This window comes from Aristolochia californica, unplaced genomic scaffold, assembly GCF_029961685.1.
Source record: "Aristolochia californica isolate CCGP_79_NKW_82.1479 unplaced genomic scaffold, dmAriCali1.0.hap1 SCAF_16, whole genome shotgun sequence".
Classification (NCBI taxonomy): Eukaryota; Viridiplantae; Streptophyta; class Magnoliopsida; order Piperales; family Aristolochiaceae; genus Aristolochia; species Aristolochia californica.
In genome coordinates this window covers 19100172-19122372 of record NW_027181837.1, presented here as the reverse complement: position 1 = coordinate 19122372, position 22201 = coordinate 19100172, and the positions used below count along the sequence as shown (strand labels likewise).

At 38.2% G+C, this 22201-nt stretch overlaps 5 protein-coding genes across 8 annotated transcripts in view; 4 read left to right on the top strand and 1 right to left on the bottom strand.

Moving 5' to 3' along the window:
* The window catches only part of LOC137952959 (DNA mismatch repair protein MSH5), a 33220-nt gene extending 30848 nt beyond the window's left edge, over positions 1-2372 (top strand). The window contains exons 34-35 of one of the 4 annotated variants that reach the window (XR_011112335.1): positions 37-167; positions 2332-2372. Coding sequence is in view for 2 of the 4 variants with exons in the window: in XM_068800099.1 (XP_068656200.1) it covers positions 37-117 (81 nt within the window). In the remaining 2 variants the exon portion in view is untranslated. Of the gene's footprint in view, positions 1-10; positions 369-1219; positions 1462-2331 lie in introns of those variants that run through there. The other 3 variants (XR_011112334.1, XM_068800099.1, XM_068800100.1) reach the window with 3 other exon arrangements.
* LOC137952961 (GDSL esterase/lipase At5g55050-like) lies at positions 2100-4163 on the top strand. The gene is made up of 5 exons (XM_068800101.1): positions 2100-2508; positions 2724-2860; positions 2965-3201; positions 3293-3542; positions 3632-4163. The coding sequence occupies exons 1-5, from the start codon at positions 2256-2258 to the stop codon at positions 3850-3852; spliced, it is 1098 nt and encodes a 365-aa protein (XP_068656202.1). The 5' UTR covers positions 2100-2255; the 3' UTR covers positions 3853-4163.
* A 2571-nt stretch (positions 4164-6734) lies between these two features.
* On the top strand, positions 6735-7680 carry LOC137952696 (putative germin-like protein 2-1). The gene is made up of 2 exons (XM_068799759.1): positions 6735-6818; positions 7042-7680. The coding sequence occupies exons 1-2, from the start codon at positions 6735-6737 to the stop codon at positions 7678-7680; spliced, it is 723 nt and encodes a 240-aa protein (XP_068655860.1).
* A 4926-nt stretch (positions 7681-12606) lies between these two features.
* LOC137952843 (UDP-glucose 6-dehydrogenase 4-like) lies at positions 12607-15787 on the top strand. The gene is made up of 2 exons (XM_068799916.1): positions 12607-12714; positions 13999-15787. The coding sequence occupies exon 2, from the start codon at positions 14038-14040 to the stop codon at positions 15478-15480; it is 1443 nt and encodes a 480-aa protein (XP_068656017.1). The 5' UTR covers positions 12607-12714; positions 13999-14037; the 3' UTR covers positions 15481-15787.
* Positions 15788-16265: 478 nt separating this feature from the next.
* Positions 16266-22201, bottom strand: part of LOC137952916 (pre-mRNA-splicing factor ATP-dependent RNA helicase DEAH1-like) — a 39800-nt gene continuing 33864 nt past the window's right edge. Inside the window, exons 24-28 of the mRNA XM_068800027.1 lie at positions 22006-22129; positions 21719-21819; positions 21169-21231; positions 17311-17383; positions 16266-17174 (exon numbers count right to left, since the gene is read on the bottom strand). Of these exons, the coding sequence (XP_068656128.1) occupies positions 17125-17174; positions 17311-17383; positions 21169-21231; positions 21719-21819; positions 22006-22129 (411 nt within the window). The 3' untranslated portion in view covers positions 16266-17124. The remainder of the gene's footprint in view (positions 17175-17310; positions 17384-21168; positions 21232-21718; positions 21820-22005; positions 22130-22201) is intronic.

The window sequence follows — 22201 nt, the reverse complement described above, 5'->3', positions numbered from 1 at the left end:
GGCTTTATAGTATTACAACATGTTTGATGGGTGCAGAATGCAATTACCAAATTGTTGGATTTTGATACTCACAAAGGTGCGTTGAGCAAGTTCTTCCAAGACATCTTCTCCTTCTGATCTTCAAAGTGCATACTGAGGCTGCATAAATGGTTTCTACGAGGAGAAAGGTTTGAATCTTCGATTGAATGTTGAAAGCTGCTTATAAAATTCTATGACTTTTACCATTTCTTCATGCATGGCTTGCAAATTATGTAGAAAAGGAAAAAAAAAATAAGCAACTGTGTTTTGGAAATTTGGTAAGCGAAACAAATTGGCAATGTAAATCTTGTGCAATTTTGAATTGGTTTAACATGTTTAAGCTGGTTTTTAATTGGTTGGATACATTTAAATGGTCAATCAGATGGTTATCTCCTGGTTCCAGTTCTCTTAAGTAATGCGGATTTGTCCTCTGCGATTTAGTAGAAGTTTCCGTTGTTTAGTAGGTACAATGACCAATAAAAAGTTCAGTCACAGAATTAAAGAACCCAAAAGAGCAAAACTATGCTAGGATTTTCTGTACCCGGATTGCTATTACTAGGCAAAGAAAGGTCTGTTATTTTCCCCTTTCCTCTTCTTCTGTTCTTAATTGTGCTCCGTACTGTCTTTTGGATGTTCTTCTATTGTTGGCATTGAGCCGAACCAAGTTTGAATATGTTTGAGTTTGGTTTGATATGAATACTTCGAACTCGAACTTGAGTTCAACCTCAAACCTAAAACTAGAATCGAGCTCAAACCCAAATGTGTTAACCGAGTTTGAGCTTGAGAACGAGCCGGATTTGAGCTCCAACTTCCATTAAACCTACAAAAATAATATATATAGCTTGAACAAGGGTAACTAAAGAAAATTCATCAATATCACGCTGTAGACATGTAAAATTTGATCATTTAAATCATCAAGTCACCTGATTTAATATTTTTTGTGTTTCACATAAGAGTTTATATTATTCTTGTAGACACCAGGAGGAGTTGGGTAAGACACAATTTTTCCAACATATTTCTTCTGATTTGTTAAACAAGAATCAGAAGTCCGTAGTTATGTGAGCTCTTTCAATGACTTTAACCTTCCAGATGGGGTGATTCGTGTTTAATATTTTTCAGTTCTGAAACCAGTCTTCTCTTTTGTTCTTACTGGTTCCGCAAATTTCCTTAGTAAGAAGACACTGTATTCCATTGCTTACAGAGCTCAATATTGAATTCACGGAAGAAAGACAAGTTGTTGTTGTGTGGAAGGTGAGACATCAGCGACAGATCAACCTCTGGTATTCTGGGTTTACTGCTTGATGTCTCCATCACGGTCCAAAAAGAAAGGGTGAAAGAAGGTTAAAACGAGTCTTGGTTCTGGAATTCTGATGATCTCTTCATCTTTCCATATTGATGAGCAGCACGTCCTCTCAATCCTTTGTCATCGCCCCAAACGATTTCCTTTTGTTTAATCCTATGAAATTATCTAAGGGAGTGAAAGACGGAACGTCTCCTTTCCGTTTCTGCGTCGGCACAATCCACACTGTCACTGCGGCCTCCTTTCCCCTTCCACCACGTCAAGAATCCCAGCAACGACTTTTGGCAAAGCGATCAGATTGTCTGGGGCCCCTGATCACCAACCAACCAAGCAATTTCTCCTCCTCCGTCTCCCATGGCCGCCCTTCTCCCCTTTCATCTTGCCGCTCTCACCACAACCAGACAATCCTTCGCCCCCCAAATCGCTTTCTTCGTGGTGGGCGGGACGACTCCGTGTTTCATCACTCAATTATTGTTCTCTGGCTTACAAGTTTCTGAGAATTTTTTTTCCAGATTTTCATTTGGATGGTGGCTGTGTTCTTTCTTCGGAGTCGGCAAATAACGCAAATACAAAACCCATAAGGAGGTGTCACTGATTTTTTGGAGAGCGAGTCAGTAAATTAAGAGAACCAGGGGAAGCTTTACCAGATCATCCTTTACGTGGATATTGTTTTTAAATCTACGGAGATGCTGATTAACGGTGTTATGGTCATATGATCCGAATAAATTAGATGGTAAATGACAGGAAGATTCACCCTTTTCAAAAAAGCTGAACTAAGAAAAGCAGTAAAGAGGATTCCAGATTTGAAGTCAATTCTCATTCCAGCGATGAGCCCACACGGCTTTAATGTCCTCGTCAGTCATCCTCCCTCCTGCGCTCCCTGACACTCACCTTTATATTAAACCAGGGAATTAAGGAGGGAGAGAGACGAGAGAGGATGGCATTTAACAGCCAATGTATTTGTTATTCCTTCTTCTTCTTCTTCATCGTGAGCTTATCTTCATTGCTGTCAGAAGCACAGAAAGTTCCGGCCGTTTACGTCTTCGGAGACTCGTTAGTCGACGCAGGCAACAACAATCACCTGAAGCTCTCCACCCTCAAAGCGAATTTCCCTCACAACGGTGTCGATTATCCAGGAAAGAAAGCCACCGGAAGATTCAGCAACGGCAAAAATTCTGCAGATTTTATTGGTACTTTCGCCCTCTTCTTCCTTTCTCCGTTGAACTTGCCGTAAGCCTGTAACTGTGCTGAAGCCGGGCAGACTGAAGAACTGTGACATATACATTACACATGATAGGTTTTGTCAGAATCTCGGCTTCTTCTCCTCATACTTTATGTCTTGCTCTCAGAGTTTATAATTTTGTTTGAATTTCTGCTCACAAATAAGTGGTTCCCGTTCCTCCAGCTGAAAAGGTTGGCCTACCAACGCCTCCACCTTATCTCTCTCTCACCTCTGCAACCAATAAGAGCAATCTCTTTCTGACCGGTGTCAGCTTCGCTTCAGGAGGAGCAGGCATCTTGGATGGCTCCGACAATGTCTTTGTACGTAAAAGCTCTTTCACCATTATTTTTCCAGCTCAAGCTTTAATTTATTGGATTCAGGAATACTACCCATGTCACTAGAATTATATTTACTTTACTTTCAGGGGGAGACGATCGCACTAAACAAGCAGATTCAGTACCACTCCCTAGTGTATGGAGAATTAGTGAAAGAACTAGGAAGCGTTCAAGCTCAGAAGCATCTGGCCAGCTCCCTTTTCGGGATTGTCATCGGAAGTAATGACTTGCTTGGATACTTCAAGCAGGATTCATCGATCCGCTCGAAGTACACTCCTCAACAGTACGTAGATTTGCTTCTCTCCAATCTGAAAGGCCAAATGAAGGTAAACCCAATTAAACAGTCGCAAGTAGTTAGCAGAAAGTAAAGCTCGAATTATTGATCTAAAATCTGTTTCATGGATGGTTTCCCTTCAGAGAATTTACAATCTGGGTGCCCGGAAGCTGGTCTTCGTCGGCGCCGGAGCAATTGGCTGCTGCCCAGCACAAAGGCTTCAGAACAAAAGTCGAGGCTGTAACGAAGAAACAAATTACTGGTCAGTTAAATACAACGAAGGCGTCAAGACACTGTTAGCAGAGATGAAAGCCGAGTTCAAAGACATGGTGTACTCCTTCTTCAACACTTACCTGGCACTTCTGAACTTCATTCAAAACCCAGCAGCTTATGGTACGGTAATCATGGATCATTCGCTTCTAAACTCAACCTTAATTTTCTTTTTTAATTGAAATCTCTCTTCTGGGACTGGGGAACGACAGGTTTTACAGAGGTGTCGGCTGCTTGCTGTGGGTTGGGCGATTTGAGAGCAAAGCTGCCGTGCCTGCCAATCGCAAGATACTGTTCAAACAGGAAGGATCACGTCTTCTGGGATCTCTACCACCCTACAGAGATGGCCTCCGAGATCTTCACCAAGTTGATGTTCGTTGGGTCAAGACAGTACGTGGAGCCCATCAATGTGGAACAGCTGATTGCTGCGTGAATCATCCATTGAAGGTAACAAATCAGAGAATTTTGCAGGAGTAGAGTTTTGTAATCAAGGGTTTCGTATATTTATTACGCCCTAAGAATAGGCTCTGTAACAGTACCTGTAAAAGATACATTTTATCGTGACATCAGGACTGATTAGGGGAAATCCTGAACCAGGAATTCCCCTTCCTCTTTTTGGCCACCTGTATTGACTTTTGAACATGGATTTTGGAATAAGCTAGAAGATGTAGAACTCTACACAGGGTGAAACTTGGACCTGTAAGATTTATATTGAGCATCTCATGTTGGATTTTGGCCTTTTCGATACCCACATGGTAAATCTTACTTTGAAAGTGTTGCTCTTTTCTTTAGTAAACATGATATTTTAGGCTAAAAATCTTTGTTGGGTCAATTTCCTCTCTAGTCCAAAAAAATGGAATCTAAGGGTGTCAACAAGGACATGTAAAAAATACTAAGGGGTGAGTCTAACTTGTAATCTGCATGATATTATTGTTTATGATTGTCAGTGATTGCAGGCCACACATTAAGCCATTACTTATGAAATCTGTGACCCGGCCATTGATGTAATTTGATGAATAATGTCTCTAATATGATTTGGAATCGTAACACGGGTATTTGACAATCTAAGAGTATCATTATTATGAATGTAGGGAGGTTATGAAAGACACACCCTTAGGTCTCTTGTTTCATTGTGTTTGCTATTTTATAAGTCGTTCTTTACATGGTATCGGAGTGGGACTATTCAACAAATTCGTCTATAGCAATTATTATCTCCTTCCGTATAGATCTGATTGACATGAGAGTTGATTCTTATAAAACTAGACTTTGACATATTTCTTTCTTTTGAGATAAAGAATCTAATAGATTTTGGAATTGGTTTAATATTTCTTCTTTGGCCGGAATGACCATTGACCATTTCAATATTGATATCTGTTTCTAGAAAACTCAGATTTAGAATTGGTTTAATATTTTAGAAAATAAATTGTGGGAGTTTCAATCATAACACCCCTTCTACCTTCCTCACGAAGAACAATTGTTATTGCCTCATTCAAATATGGCAAATCATCTTTTTCAAGTATTTGCACTCTTATGGCATCAAACTCAATGTTTAATCCAGTAAGAAACTTATAAATTTTATATTTTTAAACAAACCTTTGAAGGATAATTGCATCTTAACTATATTTCATCTAGATCCATTGATAATGGTCCATCTCTTGCAATAGGTTCTTAAAAAAATGAATATTTTATGACTAATTGATTTACCTATTTAGCTACTAAATTTTTTGTCTTGATCTCATAAATTTGTGCAACATTACGAAATTTAGAATAGGTCTGGTGGACTACTTCCTATATCTCCTTGGTCGTGCTAAAAAACATATATGTATCACTAATTTCTGGTAACATAGAGTTCCATAACCAAGACATCACCAAAGAATCTTGTTCATCCCAAGCATCAAATTTAGGATCACTTTGTTTCGGACCAGTGCCAAGCAAGTGACTCAAATTTTTTCTTCCCTTCAAGTACGTGCATACCAATTGAGACCACTTTAGATAAATTTTCCTATTCAACCAATATGTTACCTGAATATTTTACAATTTTCCCATTGTGGTAGACTTGTTGTTGTTGGTCAAAGAAACTTCTGAAGTGTTGTTGGTTTCGATGAATGAACACATGGTTTAGAGAAAAAAAAGGAGATTGGAATTCACGATTAGGTGGTGACTTCACCAAAAAAAAAACTTAAAGTTTTGATACCGTGATAAAATATATCGAACTAGGTAATTGTATTGAAAAACAAAGACGAATTACAATGATTTATACGTACAAAAAAGTGTCACTATATTAAGTAACTACCTAATCCTAGAGATACAAATCAAAATCAAATTAAAATCTAATACCTACTAATCAAGAATTACAATCACTAGAAAAAAGTAAAATATTCACATCTGTACACAAATTGTATTTTCTCACATGCTGCACATGTTGTATTTATAGCTATACACGGATTATATTTTTCCACATGTTGTACATGTTGTATTCACAAGTATACGGACTATATTTTCCCACAATGTACAACTTCCCAAGGTTGTTATAATCCCAGTAAAAGCCTTGTACTTGATATAGCCAACTTATTTGTCTTGCATTCAAAAAGAACATTTCAGTCTTGTCTTTTCTTTAATCTTCCTAGGATTGATTCTAAACATTTCAGTCTTGTCTTTTCTTTAATTTTCCTAGGATTGATTCTGAACATTTCAATCTTGTCTTTTCTTTAATCTTCCTAGGATTGATTCTGAAATGAATGTTGTCGTTAATGATGCTTAAATCATAATAATCTTACAAGAAATGTTTGAAATTGGGTCCAAGCTCTGTCCCAAAATGACTAACTAACTTAGGAAACCTCTTTTCCAACTAATAAACTCAACATCTTTCTATTTACTAATCCATGTAAAACTACTCCTTAACACTCTCCCTAGCGTGTATACCCTCTTTTGTAGCTCTATAAGTGGATAATTTAGGTGAAAACCCACATATGAGTATCTGCTCTAAGAACTCAATATTGTGGATACCAAGTACCACATAAAATTCAAAAAATAAAATAAAAAATGTTGACACTACGAAAGTACATGAAGTCTTCTTCTTATACTTTATAATTTCTATTTAATTAGAATGAACATATATGAACTAAATTAAAAGTTCATATCACGGGTTGCACCCTTTGGCCAATTAGTGGAACCAACCAAACCAGACCTAAAAGCCTGATTGAATCGATAACCTGCAGGTCTAATTTTAATTATTTGATCGGGTCGATAACCATTTTAATATGTTTCTAGGTATAACTTCCAAATCGTAAACGAGAACTGTTTAATGATTCCAATATGAGCTTGCAGATTGCCTGTGAGCAAACCAAGCGGCCAATGTACTGGTCACAGGCTGGCAAGGTCCTCCTTCACATGTTTCATGTATGAATTATATCACAAGATACAATCAACAAATCCTGTCTTCTTCCTTCTGTATAAAACGCACTTCTCCTGGTTCTCCTTTCAACCAATGCTCTTCCTCTTCCTTTCCCTTGCACGGAAAGAATGGCAACGGCTAACACAATCCTTCTTTTTATCCTCTGCTTAGTTTCTCCACTTACATTGGCATTTGATCCAGCTCCTTTGCAAGATTTTTGTGTTGCAGACCTCAACAGCACCGGTACTTGACGACGTTCTTCAAAGTGTTTTTCAGTGTTTTAATGGTTGTTTTTTTTTCAAAACAACTGATGTGAAGTTGCTGTTTGCAGTTAAGGTAAATGGGTTTGTCTGTAAGGATCCGAAACTTACAGCAGCCAACGATTTCTTGTTCCCTGGGCTTCACAGAGTGAGACCTCCAACAAGCGCTGTTGGTTCCACGGTGACATTAGTGAACGTTAACCTGCTTCCTGGTCTCAACACTCAGGGCATCTCCATTGCTCGGATTGACTACGCTCCCTACGGCCAGAACCCTCCCCACTCACACCCACTAGCGGCAGAGCTCTTGATTGTCCTGGAGGGCTCTCTCTTTGCCGGTTTCGTCACCTCTAACCCTGATAATCGTCTCATAAGCAAATTGCTTCGGAAGGGAGACGTGTTCGTCTTCCCCGTTGGACTCATCCACTTTCAACTCAACATGGGGAACACTAGTGCTGTGGCATTTGCTGCTTTGACAAGCCAGAACCCTGGGGTGGTCACCATTGCTAATGCTACTTTTGGGTCTACCCCAAAGATTCCCGCTCATATCTTGGCTACTGCTTTCCAGGTGGATAAGAAGATAGTTGACCTCATACAGTCCAATTTCTAAATGGGAAGATAGACTATGTTGTTCTTCGTGTTGAATAGTGATATAGATCAATTCTTCCTACGTTCAATCATAGAATAAAGTTATAAATTCATGAATTCTACTCTTTTGAGTTCAATCATAGAAGAATGTTCCAAATTCATGTAAGCAGTCAGAGACTATCAATACCTATATTAATTACAAAATTTGTTTTTGACATTATATCGTTATCAAGTATATTGTTAGAAAAAATACTGGAAAAGATAAATAATTTATTGACTTGATTATAACCGAGTATAATGAGCTTCTAGATGAAATAACTAGAATTAAATTATAGCTAAAATACCCCATGTCTCATTTACGCCAAAAGTCTAATTCTTAGAGATAAGTACTTTGTAATTAAGCAATTGAATATGATCATAATACTAAAATAACTAAAACACCTTTTAATGGTCTCTTTTGCAAGATTTTCTTCCGTGAGATTCCTGTAAGACTCTACCATATGAATTATTGTTGTGTGAAATTTATTATTGTGAGAGTCATGTACGACTCTTTTATACCTACTCTTTAACACTGCCCCTCAACCCGAAGTTTATTAACTTCAACTTATAATAAAAATATTTTTAGTCTTTAAGAAAAAAAATCATATTCTACTCCCTTAACATAGATATTTTGGCCAGGAAAAAAATTGATTACCACAGCACGTAGAATTCTTCATAGTAGATTGTGTCGCGTATACTATCCTTCATAATCCTCCTCATATCCCTCCCGTCAAGGTGAGAGGTAGTGACAATGATCCCAGCTTGAAAAATAAAATAATTATAGCAATTATCTCGTCCATCAAGGTGTCCTAAGGATAAGTGCTCAACTAGATAGACTCTCAAAAAACAAAAAAAATATGGGTAATTAAATAAAAGGAGTCAAAACCAATTTCAAAGGATTTCAAACACAAATTAGTGATAATAATCACTAAACAAGGTATTGTTTATCACTCAAAGGATGACGATAAAAAACCCACGTAAGGGCACTAGTAAAAACTCTCAATGGACTTAAAAAAAACACTAATATAATATAATAACAAAAAAACCAACTCAAGTAGCTTCACAAGGGATTAACCTGAAGAGGTAAATGAGCGTTTAAAAAAAGTTGGTAGGACAAAGGTAGACAAAGTAAAAAGGGTTATAGAGGGAAGAAAGTTAGATAAGATAAATACCATGGTAATAAAATTAGAAGGAGAATATAATTGTAGAAATAAAAAATAAAAAAAACAAGTTGGACTAAGTATGACTACCTCAAAGAAATTCCTGCGGGTAAGCAAAAATTTTGGAGATGACGATGCGAAACATACACAACTGAGGCAAACGATCAAGCCAACACTATAGAGGAAATCCCGAGAGAAATTGCCCAGTGTGATATGCTCTCAAATTCAAAAAGATATTTTATTAAGATAAATTTGACTTGGACCCAGACCGATACCTAAATGCACCAATGGAACCAGACTTCCTTTTATGTCATAAATTCTCTATTACCAACATTCATAAACAATAAGCTTATTTACTCAACCATTCAAGCACTTGGCTTTCATCATATTTATATCGTATATACATCTTCGACCATCAAACAACCACCATTGTTTGTTAGAAAATAATATAATAAACTCACAGAATTGTAATAAACACTTTAATAAACCTAAATTTATAAGTGTTGATCCATACCTTTTGTCAACATGCTTCACCAATCAAATAGAAAATAATAAATAATTTCAATAATTCCTCTATCAGGCCAGTGTATTCACTGTCTTCAAAAGAGATTCACCTCTTATAGCGCACAACATGCTGATGATCCTTTTTCAAGATACAACAGACCTTTCTTGATGTGCACAATACTAAGTGGGTTCATGAACTTTACAGAACCTTTTCTGACTACTCAAACCGGATCGAACAGAGGATATTTCCTCCTATAGTTTCAAAAACACTAGAACTTCTCTTAGGAACACGAAGAACACTTTCTTCTTTTAAGAATTCTTTTCAAAGCTCAAAATTTCTTCTATGTTACTCTCTCATGTTCTATAGCTCTATTTATAAAGTTTACTAATTCTTATAGGAAAAATCACCCTTTGATATAACCGTCTAGATATGTAACCACTTTGATCTGACAGTTCAAATCGTTGATGTACAATCTGACCATCAGATCTGTAACCACTTTGATATAACAGTTCAGATCTATAATAGCTTTCGATCTAACCATTAGATCTAAATGGCATGATCTGATCGTTCAAATCTATAACCAACTAATCCGATCGTTCAGATCTATAACGCATGATCTAATGGTTCAAATTTGTAACTGTTTCCATTCAACGATTCTAATCTTGATCAATCCGAAAGGTAAAATCGATCAAAACCACACATGTTCGAACATGAGAGTCTAGAGGGTTTTGTATTTAACCCGGGAAGCGTTTTATTTGATGCTAAACCATTTATAAGCCTTTTTCATGGTTTTTACTCTCCCGAATTCCTCTCAGCTGAAGAAGGTAAACAGTTGCAAACTCTCCCATTTCCTCTCTCGTAGCTCTGTTTTATGTTTCTCTTATCTGCTCTCTATCCAGGTTCTTCCTTTCATATCTACCATCTGTAAAAGTTTCTGGTATTTAAAATCAAAACTTGCTTCCAAACAACTATAAATTCCGAATCTGTTCATTTTCTATCAGGGTCAACATTTTGTATTCCCGTCTCCCCGTCCAGGGCTTTTTAGTCTCGGGACGACGAGCCAGCATCACTCTCTATCAGTATACATCATCGCCTATGTTAACATCAATCAGTTTTGCCAGTTCCAACCCGGTTTCAAAATCACTTCCAAGTTTAGAGAACATGTGAGTATCCATTAGTTTTACGGGAGAGATTAAAGACTAAACATTTTATTCTTTCACCATTATTGATCTTCTCGTACGCATATTTGTCAATTTTTCTTTGTTCTGTGTGTGCAGGAACCACAAAAACTCCTACTTTGCACGCGGAAAGTGAACAGATTGGAATTGGATTTCAAGCTGCAAAAGAGCAAAGTGAGCGTCGAAGTAGAGAAAAAAAAAATCCTATGGGCCTATCGTTGAAGTCCATTATTTATCAACTGGATCAGTTGATATGGGCCATCTGGCAGGGGGCAAATCGGATATATGGGCCGCTTACAACACGTGGTCGAAGGCATCTGGTTTGTTTTCACGTGTTAATGTTCCCACGGGCATCACGGACGATGGAGTTTCGTGCATTACCTTCGTCGGCTGCATGGTTTTTCGCAAAGCTGCAGAAAGGTTACGATTCGACTGTTTGAATTGGAAAGCTACGGTTTGTATCATTTGTGTTTAAAAAAAAAAAAAATCATTTAGTCGAGGAGAGAATTCACATTTGCATTAGCACCGACTCTGCATAAAAATTAAATCTTTAAAAAAGTAAGAATTCCCACAAGATGAATCATAAACGCGGTAGGTTCGGACGTCTTTGCGAGCAAAGGAAGCAAATATTAATAATTTGCACAGTCATGGCGGCTCAAAAATCAAAATTGACAGAAGTGGGAGTCGTGATACGAGTATCGTCCAAAAGGGTCCAAGAAAATTCGCGGGAAGGTGGTTAATTACAGGTGTCTTTGCCAGTTAATCATGGGCAAGGACACAGCAGAAAATTTAATACTTTATCAGTATTTCAGTTTGAGATTCCCCAAAATAAGTGTTATTTAAATGGTCACCACTCACCACCTACGACTTCCATTGTCGTTTCTACTGAGAACTTCTGCAAGGAAGGTAACATTTTCTTTTCTTTCCTCTTTCCCTTTGTTTTTTTTTTTTTTCCAGAATGTTGATGATACTCATCAGTTGCAGTGTTTTTCACGTCTGCTTTCTTAGTCAGACGCTTTCTTTTTCGTTTTTTTTGCTGTATTTTTTCTGGGTTTTCCTTTTCTATCCTCTTGACGTTAATAGAACGCTTCGTATTCGTAAAATAAGCGTTCATTGGTGGAGATTTCTCTTGGTAATGGCTTCCGTTTCACTCAAACACCTTTTGAACTGCCAATAGAGAGTTTTGGGGTTTGGAAGGCTTTCATCGGTTTTTTTACTGGAACTAGTAAGACCCTCGTGCTCAGTTAAAAGCCAGGGCACATGAAAGCGCCACACTGTAATGGTTTTGAATTTTAATAAGATCATGGATTCCTTGTACCTTTCTGGAAACGGTTTGTTGGTGAGGGAATTCTATATTTGATATTCTTGCTTTTAGTTTTCATATACTGTTGAAAGTTTTTTTTTTTTTTTTTTGTAATAATGGGGTTTTCTGAAAGTATTCTTCGATTGTACATTTCCCATTGTTTTCATCTAAAATAAGCAGTTCCAGTATCACTTTTCTTTTTACTGTTGATATGTTCTAGTTAACTTTCTTCTTTTTAGATTTCTTCTTGAAAAATAAGCTTTTTCTCAATTATGAAAATCTGTGGGTTTCTGATCTGGGTACTGCCTTGTGAAGCGTTTGAATCTCAGTTTGGTCTCATCTTCTCTCTCTCTCTCTCTCTCTTTTTCTTTGATTATTTGATGTTGTCAGAACGTGGGTAAGTGCTGCTGGTTATTTTTTCTTTCTGCTCTTTAAAAAATGTAATCTTGAGACTGTTATAGCTGCTGTTTGGATGTAAGATGCGGTTTCCTCCAATATATGGATTTTCTCTTGTTTCTTATTCTCTTACTGCAAAATTCTATATTTTATGACTTGGAGGGACCTGGGTATGATTGGAATATGCACCGAAAGACAGGGGCTTTCTTCTCACCTCCTTAGTCTTTCCTTTTCTTTTGTTTGTTAGTGGAAGGTAAGCTTGAAAACGTGTTGAATGATTCAGGTCAGCTGTTAAATCTGACTTTGCTTATTAGTATGTAAATAGAGGAGGTAGATCTCACTGGAATTTATGTATTTAAGGGGTCTGGGTGACCGCGTTTCTTCGTAGAAAAGAACCTGGGATCTAGAGCCTCGGTTTTTCTCTCCCGCTCTTTGTTTTTTTCCTTCCTTCATTTGGAAGAAGAGGTTCCCGAAGGTAATGCTGTTCTGAGATTTCTCAGTGCAATTCGAAGTGATTGTATTTCTGGTTTAATCTCTTGTTGGGAAATTTTAGTCGCTCGTATTTTATTAAGGTTTTCAGCAGTTCATTCCTTGCTCTGGATCTCAAAAATCTTGGAAGATTTCTGGTTTTCCTCAATGGAATTTATTTTAATTTTTCCTGCTTCTTGGGTTGGAGAGATTTTTAGCTAAATGGTCAGATCTGGAATAGTATTGCAGCTTGCTCTGGATCTGTTGCTGTTTTTCTGTATTTGAGTATGATCTCCCTGTTCTGTTATCTTGCCAACTTTCTGGTACCTCTTTTCTTGAATCCAGCAGTCGTTTACCAATTACTAGTGAAAAGGGCTTAAGCTAGTTTCTTACGAAGCTCTCTACTTTTCTTCAACTCTGTAATCTGACATTTATTTTCTTATGAAACTCTCTCCTTTTTCTTCAACTCTGTCTGCCTTTATCTAAGCTACTTTAGGATTGTGATTGTCTTGGCAGAGACGAAATATTCTGCTTGATCTCATATAGTTTCATTCTGAAGTTCTAATGTGTTCTCTGTTTATCTTTCAATTGTTTTTTCATGTACGGTATTCTTCTGATCTTACCCACTTTTTCTTTTATACCTTATTCCAATTGCCCAAGTTCAACTACATTATTGACAAGCGAGATTATTTGTTTCAATTTGTTTTTAGATCGTTTTCCCTTGCTTTTAAAATGCATTTCTTGATCTTGCTGTTTACTGTGTTGGAATGACAACTAGAGTAACTGTCTCAAATGCTTTCTGTCTTTTTTCTAGGCTTTCCTTTTGCTAGATACCTTTGTGGTGTGCTGGATGATTCTTGTCCCTCTGTCAGCATTGATGAATCTGAGTTGATCAATCTCTTGTGACATTGTAAACTTGTTTATAAATTAATTGTAGGGCTTTTTTGATTGTTTTCTATACCTCATTGGAGGAAGTGACTCTGAGCCCTCATCTTTTTTAATCTCCTGCCCTCGTATGAAAATTGGTGCTTGACACAGCTGAATGTTCCGGTTAATAGTTTTATAAATGGTTAGGTTCAGAGTGGTTGCCGTGGTGGCACCTTTCCTGACTTTTTTTTGCCTGGAGGAGGTGACTCTGAGCCCTCAACTATTTCTTGTCCTGCCTTCTTATGAAAAATCGGTGCTTGACACAGCTGGATGTTCCAGTTAATAGTTTTATGAATGGCTGGATTCAGATTGGTTGATGTGGTAGCACGTTTCCTGACTTTTTCTGCCTTTTGCTTTCATACAGTGTATTTACCAAACATCAGAAAACTGAAAAAGAATCAGAATGGTGAAGATCTGCTGCATTGGAGCTGGGTATGTTGGGGGTCCCACCATGGCTGTGATTGCACTCAAATGCCCTGCCATCGAAGTGGTTGTGGTCGACATTTCGGTTACTCGGATTGCAGCTTGGAACAGTGATCAACTTCCAATCTATGAACCTGGCCTGGAAGATGTTGTCAAGGGGTGCCGAGGAAGGAACCTCTTCTTCAGTACTGACGTAGAAAAACATGTTAATCAAGCTGACATAATCTTTGTTTCAGTTAACACACCCACCAAAACTCGTGGTCTCGGAGCTGGCAAAGCTGCTGATCTGACCTACTGGGAGTCTGCTGCTCGAATGATTGCTGATGTTTCCAAATCTGATAAGATTGTGGTTGAGAAATCCACTGTTCCTGTTAAAACTGCCGAGGCAATTGAGAAGATCCTGACCCATAACAGCAAAGGCATAAACTTCCAGATCTTATCAAACCCCGAGTTCCTTGCAGAGGGGACTGCAATTCAGGATCTTTTCAACCCTGATCGAGTCCTAATTGGAGGCCGGGAGACACCGGGAGGTCAGAAAGCAATTAAAGCACTGGCAGATGTCTATGCTCACTGGGTACCACAGGACAGGATCATAACCACCAATCTCTGGTCAGCTGAGCTCTCAAAGCTTGCTGCTAATGCCTTCTTAGCTCAAAGAATTTCCTCTGTCAATGCTATGTCAGCTCTATGTGAAGCAACTGGAGCCGATGTGTCGGAAGTGGCCTATGCTGTGGGGAAGGATTCCAGGATTGGCCCCAAGTTTTTGAATGCCAGTGTTGGATTTGGTGGTTCCTGCTTCCAAAAGGATATCCTCAACTTGGTGTACATCTGCGAGTGCAATGGGCTTCCAGAGGTAGCCAATTACTGGAAACAGGTGATCAAGATCAATGACTACCAGAAGAACCGGTTTGTGAACAGGGTCGTCTCATCAATGTTTAATACAGTATCCGGCAAGAAAATTGCCATCCTCGGTTTTGCCTTTAAGAAGGACACTGGTGACACAAGGGAAACTCCTGCCATTGATGTATGCAAGGGGTTACTGGGAGACAAAGCCACCATTAACATCTATGACCCACAGGTCACCGAGGATCAGATCCAGCGGGACCTGTCCATGAACAAGTTTGATTGGGATCATCCAATTCATCTTCAGCCAATGAGCCCGACGACTGTGAAACAGGTTTCAGTCACTTGGGATGCTTATGAAGCTACCAAGGGTGCTCATGGCATCTGCGTTTTAACCGAGTGGGATGAGTTCAAGGCACTCGACTACCAGAGGATCTATGATAATATGCAGAAGCCTGCTTTCGTGTTTGACGGGCGCAACATTATCAACGCCGAGAAGTTGAGGGAAATTGGATTCATTGTCTACTCCATTGGGAAGCCTTTGGATCCATGGCTCAAAGACATGCCTGCTGTAGCCTAGAGGAGAATGATGAGGAGAGGAGTGGGGGAAAGGAAAGGGTGATCACATGGTTAGCTTCTATCAGTTTACTGGGGAAAGCAGCTCATTTTATATTCATTTTTGGATCTAAATTTGTTTTGTTTTAAACTGCTCTTCCTTGTCTGTTTCTTTTCTGTGTTTCGGCTGCTGCTATTCTATAAAGGGGGAAGATAAACTCTGGATGTCTATCTCCTATTCTCATATTGTTGGACTTGTCATGAGATGATGAGATAGTGGATTAGTCTTTATTTCTTGTTTATCCAGAGTTAACCCTGGCTACTTTGGTTTATTATGATATTTGTGCCATATATTATTCAAACTCTGGCAAAAATGCATGGAACAGATCCTGTATTTTTAATGAACAGATACGAAATCAAGGCATTCTTCTCTAGCTGCTTATCTCAAAACAAGCACAAAGAGAATAAATGTGTGCTTTGAAAATGGACCTTTGCATATTTAGAATCACATACAAAAAAAAAGACCAATTTTAATATTTGGTAGTACAGATTCTCGAAGAGAAAAGAAAATATGAGAAAAACTTACATTCTCTCTTGTTAATGGACTTTCTCTACAATATCCAGTCTCGACTTCCTTAGTAATCTCGCTAATTAAAGGAGACGAGGCAATGCCAATGGAAAATCGTAAAACCATTACAAGTAAAAAATAAATATAAAAAAAAAACAGAATCATTTTCCCAAATGATCTCTCAGTTAATCAACAAGATGGCCATAAATGAAGCAAAGATCACATAAAACTGAAGCAGCATGTGCAGTTGAACCCATCATATATTACTGTGGAAAATCCATGTCCCACGCACGTTTTGTCCTCTCAATAGTAATATTGCAAATCATCAATAAAGAAGGGTAGCAGAGGGGAATCTCAGACAGCGAAATCTCACAAGGAAATTGACCCATCTTTTATTATAGTGGGATAGCAACAAACAAGCAAGCACCTTTTTCGATGTCAGATGGGAGAAAACCATAAAATTTCCTAGTTTGTTCAGAGCCCAACCGACACTTCCTACTTCATTAGAACCACACATTCAAGCTCTGCTCAAGAGGTTTCTTTCCCTGCAATAATCATCTTGCCTCATTTTCTTCCTTAGACCACGAATTACTTGTCCCATACGGTTGGTGCCAAAGTCACAGGATCTTTATCACAACAAGACCCGTGGTCTTGACTCATACAGTGTCAAATTCACTTCTTTTCATGGACAATGGAAGAAAAGCTTTTGAGGACCCTTGCCCATGACTTAAAAGAGTCAAATGCACCACTAGGCCTGTATGACCTCTTAATTAATGTTACAACATAATCAAATCGGGAAAAAATTTGATGAAATTACCCATGTCTTAATATATATACAGGGAAGATGGGAAGGGCCCGCTGTGTACTTCAGGAGCTGCTCCAATGTCAGATTCCATATTTTCATCTTCGTCCAAACAGTGAGTATTATGGTAACAATGAAAAGGTAGTAGCATAGAAACCAGGAAGCTCCAATACTCCAGCAATCAAGGTCTGAATACACAAACCTTCCTAGTGTAGAAGATGTGGTAGTCTCGAAGGTGGTGAGCCTCTTCGTCATACAAAATATATAATGTACAAATCAATGGTTCGTTCCCATTTGACTCAGTCCTTGGCAGCTCGACCTTCACCTCTGGGCATTTTTTTGGCACCAGCTGATCCATCAAAGTGACTCAGTAACTTGAACTAAAAAATGGGTGTGATATGTATGTTTGTATGAGAGAAAAAGATGAAGCGCTTTCAAAAGAACAAAAAAGAAAAAAAAACAAGAGAACAAAAGAGCAAGCTTACCATCTTCAATTTCTTTCAACTTATAATAGTGTGGTGCGATCTCCCCCAGCCAGTCCCTTTTAATTTCTGATACCTGCAGCAATAATAAAAAAAATTAAGTTAGTGAAGCCTCAGATAGAGATGACAAATTTTAGGAACTTCTAGAATTTTATTTATTTACATTATTGTTAGCTGGAATAAATTTTGGGTTAATGAGTAATGGGCCCCTTGATGAGGTTCGGAATGATGTTTGGATTTATATAAATTCCAAGTTAACAAAAACTAGGTAGCTTAGTTAAGAGCAAATCATCATGAGTTACTAGAGATCAAAGATTAGGTAAGAGACCCATACCAGAAGCTGTAACTATGTTTATATAACAAAAGAACACCCAAAAGGTGGCAGGTACTTCGATTCCCAAATCAAGAACTACTTTCACTTGCATGCAATAGCCTAGTATGATTGGATCTCCCTCGAAGTCAACCTAGTTACCCCCTTTACATAATCTATTTTCTCCTCATCTAATCTCACTTCTCACACAGAACATCAACTCTTCATCTTTTCCATTGTTTTTTTTTTTTAAAGACACAAAAAGACACCCTAAAAAAATATCACATCCTATCAACAAGAGACACTTCACCCAAAACGTGCCATGATAAACCTGCATTATCAAAAATAGACTGGTAGGGGCCAATGAATCAGGCCTAACAGGTGGTTGAATTAGATTGATGCCAAAAATAAAATAAATTATTTGAAAAAAATAACGAAAGAATATTTTACATTTACTTAAATAATATGATCTCAACATACAATACTTTTTACTATCCAAGAAGTTATGTACCATGAAAGTAGAGCAGAGGCCACTTTTCCATGATGACAGAGAAAGGACCGCATGCCATAAGTAATAGTGGAGAGAGCATAGTCGCTCTACTCCTTGCTGAAAGATGGAGGAGAGGATTGGCACTGCAAGCCACGCACAGTAGTGGAGAGAGCAGAAGCCCTAAAAATTGGGGGAGGAGAGGGTTGGCAGCTTCCCCCATCTCCAAGAGGATGGACTGTCACCCTCCCCACCATTGTGCAAAGGGGCAGGGGTCCCTGAACATACAAAAAGAGGAGGCACTCTGCGGGCTTTCTGCATTGCCAAAGGCAAGGGTCCCCACCTGCCTCCACCTCTTTCTGCATTGCAAGGGGAAGGGCCTCAGCCCCCATATGACCCAGCCGGTTTGCTAGTTCTGAGTTGAACTGCACCAAAGTGGCTGGGTGAGCCGCTTTTTCAATTTAATTGACCCTAGAGAATGTAGACTCAACTGTTAACCTAGAAAAATATCTAGACGAGGAAAAAGCAGCCTAGTACATCTAATGTGTGAAGGTGCAGTACAGAGAGAATTAAAGGAGAAAAAAGAGGGAAAATGGGAAGACAAGAGAGATGGAGAAGCAGCAGAGTGCTTTGTTGGATTGAAGGCTCAGAAAAGTCGAGGCCTCTCTTTAACTTTCTGACTTCAGTAAAAATTACATGAAGGACAGTTACACCCATCATTACAAACATCCTTATAACTTCATACATGCAAGTCAGAATGCAATGAAAAATTAAAACTAGAGTGCTAACATGAGTGTAACATACTGTAACTTGATGAGAATCATATGATACCATGAAATGACCAAAATACCCCTGTACCAGTAGTTCAACATTCCCCTTCAAGATGGAGGATAAATGTCAAATACATTGAGCTTATCAAAAGAGGACAATTGTCCACGCTTCCCAAAGGGATTTGTAAAAACATCACCAAGCTATTCTGAGGACTTCACATATGGAGTAACAAACTCCCTTGCATAATAGCATTTCTAATGGAGTGGTAATCAAGTCAAGCCAAGAATAAAAGAAAACTAAGAAGGAAGCTCTCCTCCCCTAACAACAAGCGATTGGAGTGAGGTTCCTTGCTTAGCAAGGAATCAGCTAAAGCCTTAGCTGTCTTGGAAACATGGATCCAAAGAAGAAGCAATATCTAGAATTTCATGAAATGCTTACCAATGCCGCCAAGGAGGATTAGTCAATGTGGAGCACCATCCAATTACAGTTTTAGAACCGCCCTCAATCAGGAGCTGGCCACTAAAATAGTCACGGAAGACAATAAGTCCATGAAGCAATGTTTGAATCTCAGCTGATTTAGAGTCTGTTATGCCCAAGGGACCAGAGTAAGAAACTAGGTTAATGAGTCGTGCCTATGGGTCCGAAAATTTTCAAGTAGCATTTTGCTTTTGTGCTTCTCATTGTTGAATGGACTCCACTCTAACGATTGGCTGGCGCAAGAATTCAGAAGGCGCCCCAAGGAGATTCAATCACATTTTTCTATCAGATTCTTGATAACTCGGAACACATCTCTTATGATGGGTCTCATGTGCTAGATCGGGCAAATGCCCTAAGTGATAGACAAACAAAAGAGGGGGTCAATCCCCAACATCTCATTGTGAATGTTTGTCCCCCATCTTAATCTTGTATTCTTTGTTTCTTCTTCTCTTTAAAAAAATTATCTCATCATTCTAAAAAAGCAAACAAAGTGCGAACATTATACTCAGACAACATCATCATCCAACACCTTTCTATGCAATTTTTTTTTTAGAATAGTGATAATTTTATTTAAAAATAGTAAAAGTACAAGGCTAGAAGGGGGACTCCACAAAAATGATGAGTAATTTGGCAAGATTATCACCGCACCCATGTGCTGATCTTACAACATGGGACAAGGCGACAGTATGACAAGAAACAACTCAATAATTTCATCAAATATGTGGCTAAATCACCACAGATGGTCTTGCTTGTTTTACCCCAATTCACCACCAATATTAAATCCCCTTCAGTAACCAGGTCACCTGAGAATTTTCTTTAAAAATATAAAGACCTGGAAGGAGGGATCTCAACTTTGCCTTCATTGAGTCAATAATCCTAGGGGGACCTGAGTATAAGTACGTGAGAAGGATTAATTTCCAAAACACCTCCACGGCAAGCCAATCATTGGATTTCCTTTAGATGAATCATCAAAATTAAAAATGATAGAATGTCAAGGAGGGGGAATCCAAGTATAAACAGCAGTATGCTTATGTTTTCCCAAAGTACCAAAACATTTCCAATCTCTACACATAATTGCCCCTGAAAATTCCTTTAAATCTTCCAGTAACTTAAACTAAGAAACAACAAATGCATAACCTTCTCCACAAAACCTCCAAGGATTGTTAATTTGTTTGAAAATATACACTGGTTTCCTTCCTTCCAAATAATCCACAACACCGTGGTTAAACAGACTCTCTACATTGATTGACCCAGCTTTGGGAAAGGTGGTGAAATTTTTGTGAGTACAATCCTTAAGGAGTATTGTCCAGACATATTCCTATCAAACAATGGATACCTGTCTGCTGACTTCCACTACCTTCTTTACCAGCATTTTTTTAACAATTTCTAGACCTATCCTATGGTACAATATGAGAAAACCAAAACCAGCCTCCAGACACAACATAAATAACAAATATAGGCAACAACTGAGCAGGCTCAAATAAAAATAGATGGATTTTCATGATACAAGAATGTTGTAAGTGTGTAAACAAGCTGTCAACCGACCTGACAAAAGCAAGGCCCTCTTTATTCAATTTTGATACCTACATACTACAAATTTAGCGGAGTTCAAAAATATCATCCAAAGGTCACAGTACATGAGCTGGGAGATTAAACTCTCAGTCTGCATTTTAGTTAATTACCACCACAACCATGTTCCCTTAATGATGCCCAATAAAAAAGTGACTATCAACTAAAACATCAATAAATGAGCTCTTAGAATTTCTAATTAAAAAGAAAATAATGATAACACATAATTTTGAAAGCACAAGCTTACCTGTCGCATATACTCTTTTGTTGTCAAAACCAATTCATGATAAATCACAAATCTGGGAAGAACCTGAAAGGATAGAAAGAGACTATAAGACCAAATTGATAAATAGAATTATTTCATTAGGAGCTTTACAATTTATTTTGCTTAGTCATCAGCCGAAAAAGATCCTCGGACATTTTATCTTTTAAAACTGGATTGATGTTGATGATTTAAAACTAAAAGAAAAGATTATTTTTGGATAAATAAAACCTAAAGGCTACGAAACTGTAGATCATCTCAATATCCCTGTTTCCAAAAACATATAATAATCATCTCATTAAATTGCACAATCACTGAGAAGTGAAGGATGATGGTGACTTTTGGCAGATTACTAATCTAAAGCATCCTCTTATAACAGCGAGCCTGTACGACCACTTCAATATGCATTCGTCTGGAATCACACTAACGTTAATATTTTTCTTTAGCCATATTAGGGGAACCCTCTTCACTTCTCAAAAAAAAAAAAAATTAGGGGAACCCTCAGACTCCAATTGTTTGTATGAGAAAATATTACCTGTGCAAGCCCAGAACTTGGATGAATATGCACAGTTTGTGGATTTTTTACTGTCCGGTATGTCCCACTCTTTTGGAGTTGTGCCGCATGATAAAAGAAACCTGAGAAAATTTGTACATGTAACAGATAAAATAATCAAATCAGATTCCTGAAATAATTGTGCGATGACAGCTACAGGCAGAAGCAAGGAGACCTTTGTCACAAAAGAAAAGTGCTCCCCTTGTCACCAGACATCTATAGAGTCTAGAGGAAGAGTGAGGTAATACTGAAGCAGGTCACTATCATACCTGATGTTATGGCCTTCTTTATTCCATCCAAGTCACTGGGATTGGAAGTGAGTTCAATTTCAACCCGCTCCAGCAGCCCCTCCAACTGATCTCTAATATCTCTGGCACGTTTCATGCTCCGGACCTGACAAATAGCAAATTCATAAAAAAAATTATTAAGTGCACCATCTTTAATCCATCTCTCCTAGCAACAAGG

Excerpts from the sequence above, each read along its gene's own strand:
- LOC137952696 (XM_068799759.1), top strand. The coding sequence starts at position 6,735 with ATGAGCTTGCAGATTGCCTGTGAGCAAACCAAGCGGCCAATGTACTGG. Across the intron at positions 6,819-7,041 it reads TCCTCCTTCACATGTTTCAT|ACCTCAACAGCACCGGTACT; the intron begins GTATGAATTATA and ends TTTGTGTTGCAG.
- LOC137952961 (XM_068800101.1), top strand. The coding sequence starts at position 2,256 with ATGGCATTTAACAGCCAATGTATTTGTTATTCCTTCTTCTTCTTCTTC. Across the intron at positions 3,202-3,292 it reads ATCTGAAAGGCCAAATGAAG|AGAATTTACAATCTGGGTGC; the intron begins GTAAACCCAATT and ends GTTTCCCTTCAG. Across the intron at positions 3,543-3,631 it reads TCAAAACCCAGCAGCTTATG|GTTTTACAGAGGTGTCGGCT; the intron begins GTACGGTAATCA and ends GGGGAACGACAG.
- LOC137952843 (XM_068799916.1), top strand. The coding sequence starts at position 14,038 with ATGGTGAAGATCTGCTGCATTGGAGCTGGGTATGTTGGGGGTCCCACC.